The 13,470-nt window shown below is 38.8% G+C and overlaps 1 protein-coding gene across 5 annotated transcripts in view; it reads right to left on the minus strand.

Annotated features, from left to right (window-relative positions):
* The window catches only part of MYLK (myosin light chain kinase), a 217,428-nt gene that overhangs the window by 73,502 nt on the left and 130,456 nt on the right, over window positions 1–13,470 (minus strand). For all 5 annotated transcript variants that reach the window (XM_026852940.1, XM_026852938.1, XM_026852937.1 and 2 more), the window contains 5 exons: window positions 12,248–12,385; window positions 11,380–11,577; window positions 9,928–10,174; window positions 1,815–1,895; window positions 569–1,458 (listed from right to left, as the gene is read on the minus strand). In XM_026852940.1, the coding sequence (XP_026708741.1) occupies window positions 569–1,458; window positions 1,815–1,895; window positions 9,928–10,174; window positions 11,380–11,577; window positions 12,248–12,385 (1,554 nt within the window). The remainder of the gene's footprint in view (window positions 1–568; window positions 1,459–1,814; window positions 1,896–9,927; window positions 10,175–11,379; window positions 11,578–12,247; window positions 12,386–13,470) is intronic.

Consider the following 13,470-nt stretch of genomic DNA (forward strand, 5'->3'; position numbering starts at 1 on the left):
GGGGTTCAGATATTTCAGTGTCTGTAAAGGCAACAGAAGCATCTGTGGTGGTGCATTAAATACACTGGAAACAAATTGTCAACTCTGATCTTAACTATGTAACTTGAAGTTGTAGTAATTTACTACACAACCCCTCTTTGCTTCTGTGTTTCTTATTGCAATAAAAAGCCTGAAATATTAAACATACAGAAGAATTAAATTAGAATTTGTAAACCAGCAATAATATTATTCTGTTTTCAATGTTCTAAATCCTTAAAGTTCAGCCTAAATAAACGTCATGTACCAGCTCCTTAAACAGCGTTAGCAATGTAAACAGCATTTAAAAATGCAAGGAGTTCAACTTTATAAAAGTTACATCTGCAGGCTGTTAAAGGAGAATCTGCAAGAAATGTCAAACAATACTGTTCCTTGTGTACTCCACTGAAATAACAAGAAAGTTGCATCTGGAAACAGTTACTGGCACAGGACTTAAATAAAGTACTGCATTACCTTTAATGAACTAAATATTATTAATCAAGAGCCATATAACAGTGTGCTATCAAGATGGTTTGTAATTCAATTAATTTACCTTCTTGGGAGATGACAATGGACTTTGATGATTTGATGGTTTTGCTGTCTAGAGTCCAGGTGACAGCTGCAGGGGGGTCAGAGGAAATCCGACATTGTAAGACCAATTTTTCACCGTCTACTACTTGAGCATCCTGAAGCTTTTCTGTAAAGGAAGGTGCTGTTCCTTTGCTTGCTGGTGGTTTGCTTGCTGCTACTTTGTTTTCAGCCTTTTTCCCAATTATTCCGCCATCTACCACTGCGCACCCATGCTCACAGTTTCTGTCATTCTTCTCTTCTTTTTTGACTGCTGGTTTGGCAACAGGGGCTTGAGAATTGGGGGTCACATTCTGGGCTTCAGAATTGGTGCGGGCATTTGGTGCTGGGGTGTTAGCACTGCCATTCTCTGCAGGTGGCTTTTTCTTTGAGCCCAGCACAGATCTGAAATCTGTAATGGCTGGTTTAGGAGGTGGCACCTTCTCTGGCACGGGGGTTTTTGGGGTGCCTTTCTTGGCCAGTACTGAGCGGAAGTCCACCTGCTGAGGAGCATGAACTTTCCTCTCCTCCTCTGACAAGGTCTTGGGTTTGACCTGCCGCTGCAGGTTTGCTCGGAAGTCCATTTGCTCGGCTGGGATTTCTTTCAGTTCCTCCTCAGAAAAACTTTTGGTGCTGACTTTCTTGCCTAAAATGTCACGGAAATCAAGTTGCTCAGCTTCCTGCTGCCTCAGGCTCTCCTCTGTGTGTTCCCGAGTTTCCACTCGCCTCTTCAGCACACCTCGGACGTCTTCCTGCTCTTCCTCAGCTGCTCTGGTTTCACTGCTGTTCTTTTTGAAGCCACTTGTTCTACCAAATGTTAGTTTACCATGATCTCCACCATCTCTTCGCTCTCCAGAGCTGGCTGATTCCCTCCCACTATGATCCGAAAAAAGAAAAGAGAGAGCCAAGAAAGGGGCTGGTTTAAAAATGTCAGGGAACAATCTCAGAGCAGGAACAAAATGTGTTTATAGAAGGGGAGGTTGATTAGAGGAGCACACTCCATTAGTTTATTGCATCAATGATGACTTCAGGAGCCATATAAGGGCACAAACAAAAAAGATCTTCTCTACTCTGGCTTGGTACTATGTGCTTAGCCTGTATGATGAAAACAATTTGTTGGGTCACATTTGGGGATTAGGTTGAACAGCAGCCAGCCTGGGTCTGTAAGGGCAGGGAATTAACGGAGCAAAAAATAGAACCCACCCATGCAAGTCCCTGGGAAAAATACTCACTCTCTGAGCATTTCTGCTCTGGAAGCTGAACTCTCCCGCAGCATCAGAGACACCTGGCAGCTGCATTCTCCAACTTGGTTTCTGAAATATTTAAGTGAAATCAGAAAGGCAGAGGTTTTTCCCTCCAAAACTGTAACTTGCCCAAGCTAAGTGATTGTGTGTTGCACTAGAGCAGCTCAAACCTAGTGTGGCATCCTCCTTTCCTATGCCCAGCACTGTGGTGGTTGACTGAGTCCCCTTATATTTGGAGCCAAGCTATCTCACGTAGCTTTTACTGATCTGTTGCTGTCTACACTGGGAACAACATACTCCCTGAACAAAATCAAAGCAATTTACAGAATGAAACAGCTGCAAACAAACTTGCTAAACGAAAACAAATACAAAAGCTGGAAAATCTAGGCAGAGGAAGGGTCTATTTTGCAAAGTTGAAAATCTTTCCAACTCTGTCTACTGTTTATTTATTCAAACCCAAGCCCTTAAGTTTTCTAATGTGAAGATATTAAAAGCAGGGTCTCATTTCCTTCCCTCCCCCCCAGCCCAACCAATCAGCAAAATCCATCTACATGGATTGCTCCAGCCTGTACATGTTTATATTAAAAAACATAAAAGTGTCACCATATATGGTACTGAGTACTTATTCTTCCTTTTGCAGAGGAATACCACGGATGCCTTCTGGAAAGGGCTTCCATTAAAGAATTCATTTAAAGTGCTCCCCCCACCCACACTGCTCCCTCCCTCCTGCAGATATATATCATTCTTTTAGCCCCAAACAGCTCTTCTCCACTTAACACAGGAGATGCCAAAAGCAAAATTTAACTCCCCCAGGGCAGCAGTTGTGTAACTGTTGCCACCGCTTCCCTAAACTGCTATTAAAAAAACAGACTGGAATTGATTAAGGACTAGACATATCTTTTATTAGTGAAAACACTTTTGTCCTTCTCATTTTAAGTATAAGCTTGCAAATGGGCTACAAACTCCTGGATGATTTTTCTGTTTCAAACAAAAATAATTTTCTCTCCTGAAAACATTTCCTGGACATGAACAAACCACATGTGCGCTGGGGGGAGGAAGGAAGGAGAGGCGGGTTTTCCCTGCTGCGTTCTCCTCCAGAAGACTTGATAGATAAGAGCACCTTCAATTCCACTTTGCCCTGAAGTTTAAAACACAGACTCTGGAGTGCCTTTCTGTTAGTTTGTACATAAATGTATGGTCTGACCCGTTTTTTCAGTAGCGCGTGAAAATACATTCCTAGATATGGTTCTGTTTGGGTGAATGAACTATAATTCCACCCATTTGCAACTGGCAATGAAGTCACACAGTAGGCAAGAACATTAACACAGATGCAGCACTAAGCTATGTGTTTATAATGGCAATTTGTGCCATCACCTTTTTAGAGGGATCTCCCTTGCTTTCTGTTGCTTTAGAAAATCAAACAGTGGATCAACCTAATATGAAAATCAAGCCTTTAACACCAGGAAGAAATTGGTGAGGTTGACTGAATTAAAAGGCCCTGCTGGTAGGAATACATCTTATTTGACCTTAAGACCATTAACAAGAACCCATAGAAACATTTCCAACATTTTATATCCAACAAGTCAGAATATGTACATCAGAAACTGTTATTGAAGGCAATCCATAAGGACAGCATTGAAAGCCACAACCCTAATTTTCTTCAATATAAAAAGACTAGAGAACATCTGAGTACCAAGAAGAAACTACCCAAATGGCAGGAGAGGATCCAAGTCAATGCAGAGAATATTTAACTCAGTCCTGGAGACCTGCCATTCATACTTCCTCTTATGTGGGATCTCCATTTGGAAGCAAGAGAAATAGAAAGAAGGAAGGACAAATAGAAAGATAAATAGAAAGAATTGCATGTCACCTCTTCCCAACATACTGATTGGCATCAAATTGTGGCAGGGTACCAATATTGCTGAAAACCTGTTGTCTTCAAGCAGTGCATTTCAAACTGGCCCCTTTTGCCACTGTTGAAACTCATTATTTTTTTCCATGCTTCTCAGAAACTTTTAAGAAAAGTAGACACACTCTGAAACTGCTCAAGTACTTTCTCATTCACCAGTTGCTACAGGGCTGCTAGCAGCCTGCTGGTTTGCTGTAAGTCTCCTAGAGCTCAGCTACTCTTCCTTTAGGACTTAAAACCAATCCAAAGCTGACAAAGTAGGAGAAACCATGCAAGCTGAAGTATAGACAATTTACAGCATACATCAAATAGGGAGGCACCACTGCTCAGCTTCTGTCATGACTGTATGGCAAAAATATTCGCCCACAAGAACTGTGTTACCAGTGGGAGAGGTTAAAGCAACAGAGACATCACCCTCCCAGGAGACGGATCTAGGGATACTGAATGTGGTCCTGACCATTGTGAAGAATAATAGCATTTCTGCAGGACCCATTTCTGCAATGCATTTTTTCCTCTGCAAATTCTTCACACATGCAAAGAAGCAAATAAGGAAGGCAAAGTAAACCTCTCCTAACTAAGCTATTTTTCACAGGGTTTGGAAAATAAAGGAGGGGGTAAGAAAGCAGGAGAGCGTTGTTTGTTTTTTTTTTTTTTTCCTTCTATTTTTAAAACCTTGTGAAGCACTTACAAATTATGGCAACAGCGTGGCATAGAAGTACCTAGATGGAAAAATTATTCACAAGGTAGCTTTTTGATCTTAATTATGATTTCTGACTCAAGTGAATGGTTGAAAACTAGGCCACTGGACACAAACCTCAAGTCTGTGTTTGATTCATCATATCCCTGTTCAAAAGTGTAGCCTTCTCAGGGCAAGTCCTGCTCCCAGTGAAATCAAAGTGAGTTTTGTTACTGATTTTAGGAGCAAGGAGAAAATAATTTTGTCTTCTGAATTCAGCTGCAGAGTCTAAAAAGGTGAAGTTAATAACACTGACCCACCTTGGACATCACAAAATGGAAAAAGAGAAACAAGCCAAGAAAAATTAAGGAGGACTGGATGGTTTAGATACCAAATTCAATCAAGAATAAACTTTGTAAATATTTTTACATTTATGCAATTTCAGAATCTAAGCAAGACAAGATACATAGGGGCAGTTAATAAAGATAGATCTTTGCAGTACACAAGCACTACTTCAAGTCTTTCACTTCTCTGCTGTTTTGAATCCTGTCAATAACATTATTACTTTGCAACACGGATGTTCTCCATGTTGGCATTTTATCAACAAAACTCTAGACAAAGACAGATCGTAGTGGCTCTTAGCAGCGTTATTGTGGAATAACGATAGACAAGAATAAAACCTATGCAGGACTTATCTTTAAAATGTCAAGGAATAATAATACCACCCCCACCCCCCCCCAACAAAAACAAATAAAACCCCAGCTGCAAAGCCTGAAGCAATTTTAAAAATAGCTCTCTGTCCTATTGTGGGATCAGTTTTCCCTGGAATGGCTTTTATGTTCAAAATATCTTGAAATACTAGTTTCTTGGCAGAATTTACTCAAATATTTTCACTGAACCTGAGATGAGACTTATTGTCTGTGTGTCCCTACAAAGCACTCTCTGGAGGAAGAGAAAAAAAAAAAAAAGCACTGTTATTTATAGTGGGGGACACACTGAAAATTCCTATGGCCTATCAAGTATGAAACAAGTATTGCAGAGTAAATTACATTTTTTTAAGAATGAACTGAAAGGGTCAAAGAAGTTGAACCCTACGTATAGCTGGTGCTTCAGTGCAGGTGACTGTAAAGCCTCAGAATGAGGTTTTGCAACTCTTTTGTGAGTTAGTTAAATGGAGAGAAAGTCCAGACTCCATGAAGCTTTGACCCCAAAGAAAGCAACTAATCTACTGGATCACAACTTCAGCTGACATAAAGTAAAGCAGCTCTACTGGCTTCAAAGAGGATGCACTGATTTACCTCACTTGAGGGTTTGGCCAAAATCTTTTAGTACCCGAAAGACCAACCATTTTATTTGCATTTTACATCACTGAGTGGGAGAATGGAATGGCAAGGGGTCATGGTTTTCCTTCCTAAAAATAGACAATGTGTTGATAGCAGAAAACTAGGTTTGCAAACTATTTTACAGAAAGACAGAACTATATTTACTGTTTGGTAACGGAATGTAATCTTACAACTGATTTTTATATAACCTGAATTTCAGAGTAATAGAAGTACCACTGATTTACAAGATGAACGTTTACCTCTGATTTTAATCAGATTATCAAAATCTCTAAATAAAGTTAATCAACACTAACAAAACTTTTACGGAAGATGGAGTGGGTGGGGGAGAAGAGAAACTCATCTGAGAAGACAAAACTTAACAAAGCAGATGATTTGTTTAAGGATCTGCAGGAGGATTTCTGAGATCTCTCATATTGACTGTGCTGTTATAAAGATAAAGGCTTTGCCTAAAATGCACAGCCTCTGTCCAGTACTCCCCATTTCTTTGCTTACCTCTTCATTTACAGTCTACACAATGACTGAAAGAACATGGGAAAGTCATACATGGTTAAAAAGATACCAGTGCTTACATCACTGGAAGGATGCAAAGGACAGGAGGAGGAAAAATATCTGTGGTTTTCTGAGTCAAAAAAGGATTGTTAATTCCCATTTCAATCATGCTGGTTTCACAGGGACTCTGATTTATTTCTTATCCCTCCACTGCATGGGCTGCCATTTTACAGGCTGCAAAATGTTCAAATTTCAATAGATGAACCACAGTAGTGGGCAAATCTGTTGTTCTTTTCATATTTATTCAACACCATTCCTTCAGGCCTGGGAAGTAACAGGCTCAATGGAACATTACTAGGACAATTAAAATGAAGAACACAAGTGTAAAGGAATCAGAGGTCTGGGGGGGGGTTAAAACAAGGACCAGGAAAGGCTACAATGACTACCTTCTTAAAAGTTAGATTTAGTCATCTGCTATATAGTAAAAGGCAAAGCAAACACATATTCTAAATAATGCTGAGGGAAGGAAAGACAGAAAGCCAAGACGCAAACATTGATGGATCACATGAGGATCGCACTGGGCTACACACCTTTGACAGCTCACTCTGATCAAAGGAGAAAGAACCAGGAAGAGGCAAATAGATCTTTTGTTAAATCTAAATTTTTAAGACCGGAGTTTTAATTTGTGAGCAGACAACACAAAAAGAGAACTGTGGAGGTATTAGGACAGAATTTAGAGCTTAAGAATAATGGAGAAGAAAACTGGAAAATAATTAACACTGGTAGGAAACCATGCCCAGACTAAATTAAGGGAGTTGGAGAAGGCACGACTCCCTAAAGGCAGCTATGCAACATGCTTCTAAAATTAACACATGAAAAGAAGCTGCACATTTGAAAAGAAAATGATCACGTTTAAAAATAGCCCACTGTCAACTTCTCTATAAACTCTTTAGTGAATTGACTTGTGGTTTCTTGATTATTCCATATTTTTAATGGACTTTGTAGAAGTTTTTGAAAGACACTAAACGCAGCTGTCCTCCTCTCAGGTACTGTTAAGACTGTTTCTGAATATATAAACAACTCTCAATCAAGTATTCAAGACAAATGCAGGCAGTTCAAATGCTATTTACACAAGACTATTTGCTGCTGAACATTATTTTAGCTCTACTGCAAACTTGAAGTCATCCAGCTGACATTCGGCTCCTTGGATATTCCCGAAGCAGTTACATCTCTGTTATTCATAGTATATAAGCAATTGCCTAAAAGCATAAGGCTTTCTGTTCCCCAAACAGTAACTGAAATTTTACAAATGACAGCAGGGTAAAAAGAGGTATCTGCATTCCCCTTGCTCTAACTGCATCTTGGCTTTACTCCCTATGGATTAGAAAAGGCCATCATGAAGGTACTGATCTTTGTGGGATCCCCAGCTATTTCTCCAGTAAAAGGATTAGGGAATAACTGAAATGAGCGTGTAATCTGCTGTGTTTTCTAGCTGCAACTTTACTTCTCCTCACCCCTCAAAAAATTGTTCTTCTCTGCTAATTTTCTGAAATAATTTATTTTTTAAGTGTACAATCTTTTATGTTCTAGAGTCATGATATTGTCCGTCTTCCACTTTGACAAATGTCTTAAGTGACAAATTTGGCCTGGGTGATCACCAACTACACCTGATCACTAAAGCCAACTTACTCAAGTCAGCCACAACAAAGTCTTCCACACAGCTCTCCTGGCTCTTTTTGTTCTTCCTGTTCTCCTTCCTTCTATCACCCCTGAAGTTTTGCTTAAATATCTCATTCTCTTTCAGTTTAAGAGAATCCACCAGCATATCATGAGAAGATGCGCACATCCAAGGCACACAAACCCAAGTGTGGAAATGTACCAGCAGAAGGTAGCAAATCTCAGAATTTGGCCTGCTCTCTCACGTAGAGGTTAGTGGCCTTCATGAAACTGAACTGGTGTTTCTAATCCTGCCAGATGTACTGAGTGTTAGAAATGCCACTGATCCCCAAAGAGACTTTTCTTAGATACAAGGATGTATGCAGACATGACCTGCACAAATCAGCATTATGAATGCCCTAGATGACCTTAGCTGATTGTGAACAAGCCAATTGTTCTGCAATGAGTCAGTTCACAGTTTACTGCAGAGTAAAAATGGTCTAAATCTACTGAAGAGCTAATTTGCAAAAAGGTCATGGCACATATGGCTCTACCAACACAAATGTTAGTAATAAGACTTGAAAATAAATGTAGAAAAACCTCATTATAGGAAATCTTGATATATAACAGCTATAATTTTCCAAAGCACCCTTTTCTGGTGAAAAGCAAGTGCCTCATCTGACTTTAAATATTAAACTACACTTAGGCTAGTTTGTGGCTGCATGTGAGAGTCTATGGAAGCATACCTTAGAGCTAGGCAACTACAAAGTGATACGTCTGTCATTTGGGCAACACTGGCTGGAAAATAAACTATAACTACAAAAAAATTAAATTCATTGTTTAGAGACTAAATGGATTAAATTCATTAAGGAATGCCCTCCTCCTTGGGTTAGGAAGACAGGAGTAATTTATTCACAAGCAGGTACAGGACAATTCAGTTTTAAAATTTTGTACTAGACTGAAGTATATGAAACAAAATTAACTTGTTTATAGCATGAAAAAAGACAAAACCCACCATAAACCAGGCAAGCAGTGCAGAACTGCAATGCTAACACTTTGTAATATTGGATAGTATCTGTCTAAAGTGCCTACTGGACTAGTCTGTTTGGACTAAAATGCTATTATGTGGAGCAGAGCAGATAATTTTCTTCCAGTGTAATGGATTCAAATGACCATGATGGTTAAATAAATTTTAATAAAGAATGTCACAAATATTAGCCAAGAAAGGCCATACACCTATGCACAGTAAATAGCAGAGAATGATAACATCGTCTTAAAGTTGTGCACTAAGTTTTCTATAACCACCTAGGGGATATATAACTACACCCAATCTTTGCCATTGGAGGTGAAAAATGCTGTGGCATTTTCTACAAGGTAAAGAACCAAAAAAATCTAATTCCTCACTGAAAGGACATTTATTTTATCAGAAAACAATATAAATTCAAAACAGCTCTTCCAAATTTTGTAGGAATGACAGTAAGTTCAAAGCATCAGGGTGCCTCATTTCAAAGATATCTCAGAAAAAGGAGACTAAAACTTCCATATAAAATTCAGACATTTCAAACATGGCCAGGAAACACTTTCTCCCCTTAAAGGTACGGGTCATAACCTTGTGGAATGACCCTTCCTGGCCAGGTTGTTCCCATGGAAAGCAGCCATCCTTACAAATATCCAGAGAGATGACAAACATGATAACCAACAGCTCCAAAATCAAGACACTGCCTGTGGTTTCCCTTGCTAGAAACCCAAATTGTTGCCCATACTGCTGCCGCAAAGCTTTGTGTTTCAGGATCCCAAAAGGAAACTCTATAAGGCTTTGTACTTCTTTCTGACTCTTCTTGTATTTCCTCTTTCCTCTTTGAGTTTTACTAATTCTTTTCATCCCTCAGAAATATTTTGTTCCTTTAAGACCCTACAGTTTTGTGTGATTAGGAGGGAACTCTTGTCTTTTTCAGGTGGGAATTTCAACTTGAGGGTAAATATAACTAATTGGTACAAGGGAACAAGCTCTTTTCATGGCAAACATACCTGAGCTGAATTTCATATTGCCCTGCATGACGAGATTGCACATTCCTCAAGATTAGTGTGAAGATGTCTTCGTTTTGCAGGATTTCACATGCTGTTCCTGGCATTATTTCTTGCCCATCTTTAAACCAGTGAACAGTGGGAAAAGGATCTCCAGCAATGGCACAGGATATAAGGACATTTTGCCCAGGAGCTGCCGTCACTGATCTTGGTTTGCTAATGAACCAGGGCTGAATACCATCCTGAGGTTCTGTAGTATACAAACACAGTTTACAAATCGGGAGAAAATGCCGAGCTTGAATGTAACTAATAAACTAACTAATCTCAGGGAAAGCAAATCACAGACAAGCAAAGCTATTTTGAAGATGCAGGGTATAAATTTTTAATCTGAAAATAAGTCAGGTTTTAATTTTGAAATTAACTTGTGTTGGTACTAAAATTAAACATTTACTTGTCACTTTACTGACTCAATCCAAGCCTTTATTTAGAGCAAAACAAAGGAACTTTAAAGCTGCCCTAAAAGGAATCTTGAAGATTTGTCCTTAGAGAATATGGGTAGGAATAGCTTTAAGGGCAAGTGACAGTACTGTGACTGCTGTGCAGTTGAGAACTTATGTAATAAATCACCATTAACAACTGCATAAAATTGCAATTAATGTAGAAAACTGACCCTGAGGCTAGATCTCAGGGGAGCTTAGAGAACAGAGAAAGATCTGAATTCAGAGCAGATAGTGACAACAGACAACAGACCCACCCCTAGAGGCACAGCTCTCTGAAAGCTTGGGGTTAAGATCCTTTACATTAAAAATAATAAAAGTCTCCCACTGATTTCCAGTAATTCTCAGTAATGACTTCGGGAAAATGTTGGTATACAGTAAGATTAGATTAAGTCCGCTGTCATGAAGGTAGCGAATGGCCAATCACAGGAAGTTTGTAGGTACTTTGGTGTTTACTGTGGGATTTATATCATATGTGGGGATTCAAAGCCAAATTTTTTGCAGCTACTTCTCAAATTGCAGAAATCATGTGTTCCTCACCTGCTACCACTACAATGCTAATATTAAAGCCAGGATACCTGGCTCCTAGACAGATTTTCCAAATACTCAGGGCTTTAATTAGAAAGAAAAACATCATTAAATGGTTTACATTAAATCCATATCTAAGTAAGCCTTATAGTTATAATATGAAGCTGTATTTAGCAGAAGTTTTGCACTGCCCCTAGGAATAGGACTCAGGAATGCATTTTTTAAATAGTAACATAATGTTCCAGAGTGAAAAGATTTTTTTTAAAGTTGCTTCTGCTCAATATCCTTTTTAATTCAGACACAGACTGAGAACTCCTAGCATCCTTCACAACAGACGTTATAAACACTCATGTACTTTAAATAGACACTCCTCCAGCACATTAGGATTATTTTCTTTTAGCATTTCCTAAGGTGGAGAAGAACTTTATACCTTGTACTGTCAATGTAGCCTGAGTTTGAGTTTCTCCTAATTCATTCCAGGCTTCACAGGTATATTTGCCTGTGTCTTCAGGAAATACTTCCTGGATGTACAGACTGTACTCATTGCCTTTCTTCTCAAAGTGGAAATCTTCTGTCTCCTGGATTTCTTTCCCATTGTGCAGCCAGATAATTTCAGGAGGTGGGTTTGCTGAAAAATAGGAAACAACAAAAAAATCAGAGACACACACTAAACCCCACCACATACTGATTAAGAAAATGAACAAGGTTGGTTGTTTTCTGCCACCTGGTTTTGCAATTTCATCTTCAAAAGATTCAGGAATTTCATTAACTCTGTTGATGTTGTGTAATGGGGAACAGTTCCAAGTCTAACATTACAATTAAAATACAAATGAATAAGGGAAGCATGCATACAATAGAGGGCTACAATCAGTGCTAGATCCCAGAAAGTGGTTATCAAGGATTTTATTACCAAAGGTCGTACTAGCACTGCTCTTTTCTGCCACACTAATCTTACTCCACCTGACAGGAATTCAGTATTGTTTGGTTCACAGCAGAAGCCATTACAAGTCCACTAAGACTTAGTTCTAGTGTGACAGCAGGACCCAATAATAACCTTCTTCTTGTTGTTTTTATCTTTATTCCAATACATGTATAGGACAATACATTAACACTAGACAATGTTCATCCACCATGAAGATCAGATTAGACAAGCCTAGCTTTTACTTTTAAAAAATTGGTTCCTAGAAATATTATTTCCAAAACTGAAGGCATGCTAAAAGAAAAGGACAGTGGAAAAAAGCACATACTTTGTAGCAGGACTTAACATTTTTAAATAATGCTGTTCTATAGCTACGCACCTGATACCTCCACAGTCATTATCACCTGACTTCCATCCATTACTTTGAGGTCAGTCAGGCCTTTAAGGAAGATGGGTGCAAATGTCTTGTTTAACTTGGCAGCCTGTGCACTTTCTGCTTTCTTGCTGCTCTTCTTTTCTGTGAAGTCGAGAACAGAACAAAAGGGATCTCTTACTGGAAGTTTCATAACAAATTTTAACGGACCTTAGGTTCAAACTGATTTTGAGTCAGTGGTCTTGTTTCAGCTATCAGAAGGCAAAAAATCACCGAAACCACCCAGTATAGCTGTTTTGCCTTGCAAGTAGTGTAAGCAGAAAGCAAGAAATGGGAATGGAACTGTCCTTCCTCCAGGGATCCTCTTAAATAATTGTTAACAGATATCATAGAGTACCACACAGAAATTCACACTAATTTTCCCCAAGTGCACATGCTCAGATGCAAAAAAAAACCCCCAATAACTTGTAACCAACAATTCAATGCCTTCAATCACTGCTAAATTCACATAAAAATCTTAAGATATGTTACAAGTCACCACTTGTGATTGATGTGTTAAAAAGTGTAAAGTCACAGGAATACAGGATTCATCACTTTGTATGAAACTACAAACCATTCAGATTGTTAGATGGTCAATATCAAATGGTTTTGAGTTCACCATACTCCTCTCCTGGCCAATGGATTGATGATGGGAAAGATTGAAACCTGAAGTCAACATGTATCACAGAACAAACTGTTGGATTAGGGTTTGCTGGTTTTTGGGGGTTTATTTTGAGGCTGTAAAATCAGATTATGAGTGCTGGAGTTAAATTAATCACTCCTAAAAATAAAATCTATCTGTGATAAATATGTAATTTCCAGTATCCACAGTGATCTCTTCTGTCTTGGATTCAGAGGCTATGAACCAAGATCATTTAACTGTGACCTATAAGGTACACTAGACCAGGAAGGACCTGAGCAAAGACACTTCTGAAGCCAAAGTAGTGATTATGACCAAATGTAAGAAGTCATAAATATTTATCGGTCACTTGGATACACTTTTTGTTTTATTTAGCTTGAGTTCAGATCTCTTACGTCTTGCCTTTAAAATGCCAACCCTACTTTCTGTCCATACATGAAAATAGCTTCATTTTGCTTATTCCTACCTCAAAATTTTCAAAGGTGTATCAAGATCATCCAAAATAGTATTACAGCAACATAAAGTGCCAGGCTGGAAAAAAACTACCATT

The sequence above is a fragment of the Athene cunicularia genome, assembly GCF_003259725.1.
Source record: "Athene cunicularia isolate RWA chromosome 7 unlocalized genomic scaffold, athCun1 chr7_part1, whole genome shotgun sequence".
NCBI lineage: Eukaryota > Metazoa > Chordata > Aves > Strigiformes > Strigidae > Athene > Athene cunicularia.